Raw genomic sequence first — 1069 nt, 5'->3', positions numbered from 1 at the left:
GGTCTTTTCGAGAGTCTAAAATTACCATTTGGTCTTAAAGTCGGATCTCAGGTATTTCAGCGATATTTAAGTAAAACTTTGTCGAAAGTAACCGCGCCGGATCCGGAACCTGAACCGGTACCAGAATCTTTGGAACCGAGCAATGAGGTATTGTCAAAATCGATTGAGCCAATTACGGGGTCCGAACCCGTGACTGAATCGTCAGCGGATCTAGAAATAAATAGCGAAATCCTATCGGGATCAACCGCATCGGTGCCGGATTCCGAATCCGTATCTGAACCTCATCCCGCGGATTTTGAAGAGGTTTACGTTGGCAATTATATAGATGACGTAGTAATCGCGACTAAAACATTAAAAGCGCATATCGATATGTTAAAAAAGGTTTTTACGGTCTTAGTCAATAATAAGCTCGAATTAAAACTAGAAAAATGTGTTTTTATATACACAGAAGTGGAATATTTAGGCTATAAAGTATCCGAAAGGGGAATACAACCCACTGATAGAGGTATTAGGGCGGTGCAGAATTTCCCCGAACCCAAGACGGTAAAGGAAGTCCACTCCTTTGTTGGACTGGCTTCATACTTTCGGCGATTTATCAGAAATTTCTCCATTATCGCGAGACCACTATATAATCTTATCAGGAAAGATGTTGCTTTCGAATTCGGAGAGTGTGAGAGAAACGCATTCATAACATTAAAAAGTAAATTAATAGAAGCACCAATACTAGCTGTATATAATCCGAAAGCCAGCACAGAGCTGCATTGCGACGCAAGCATGCATGGGTTCGGAGCAATTCTGATGCAAAAGCAAGACGATAACAAAATGCACCCGGTATTCTACTTCAGTCGGCGAACTACTGAGGTGGAAACTCGGTACCACAGCTTCGAGCTGGAAACCTTAGCCATTGTATACTCTTTGCGTAGATTCCGTATTTATTTACAAGACATACCTTTTGTAATTATTTCAGACTGTAATGCAGTCACGCAAACGTTAGAAAAGCGCGATATCAATGCCCGTATAGCGAGATGGAGTCTCGAACTGCAAAACTTTGATTTCAAAGTAGTGCATA

General features: G+C 41.3%; 1 protein-coding gene across 1 annotated transcript in view; it reads left to right on the top strand.

Annotated features, from left to right (window-relative positions):
- Positions 1-906, top strand: part of LOC112465625 — a gene marked incomplete at its 3' end in the record, with an annotated part of 2981 nt that extends 2075 nt beyond the window's left edge. Inside the window, exon 2 of the mRNA XM_025033255.1 lies at positions 52-906. Within this exon, the coding sequence (XP_024889023.1) occupies positions 52-906 (855 nt within the window). The remainder of the gene's footprint in view (positions 1-51) is intronic.
- Positions 907-1069: the final 163 nt, after the last annotated feature.

Source organism: Temnothorax curvispinosus, unplaced genomic scaffold (genome assembly GCF_003070985.1).
Source record: "Temnothorax curvispinosus isolate PA1 unplaced genomic scaffold, ASM307098v1 QBEX01015409.1, whole genome shotgun sequence".
Taxonomy (NCBI): domain Eukaryota; kingdom Metazoa; phylum Arthropoda; class Insecta; order Hymenoptera; family Formicidae; genus Temnothorax; species Temnothorax curvispinosus.
Note: the sequence above shows the minus strand (reverse complement) of the source record. Positions and strands in the feature narration are given on the sequence as shown.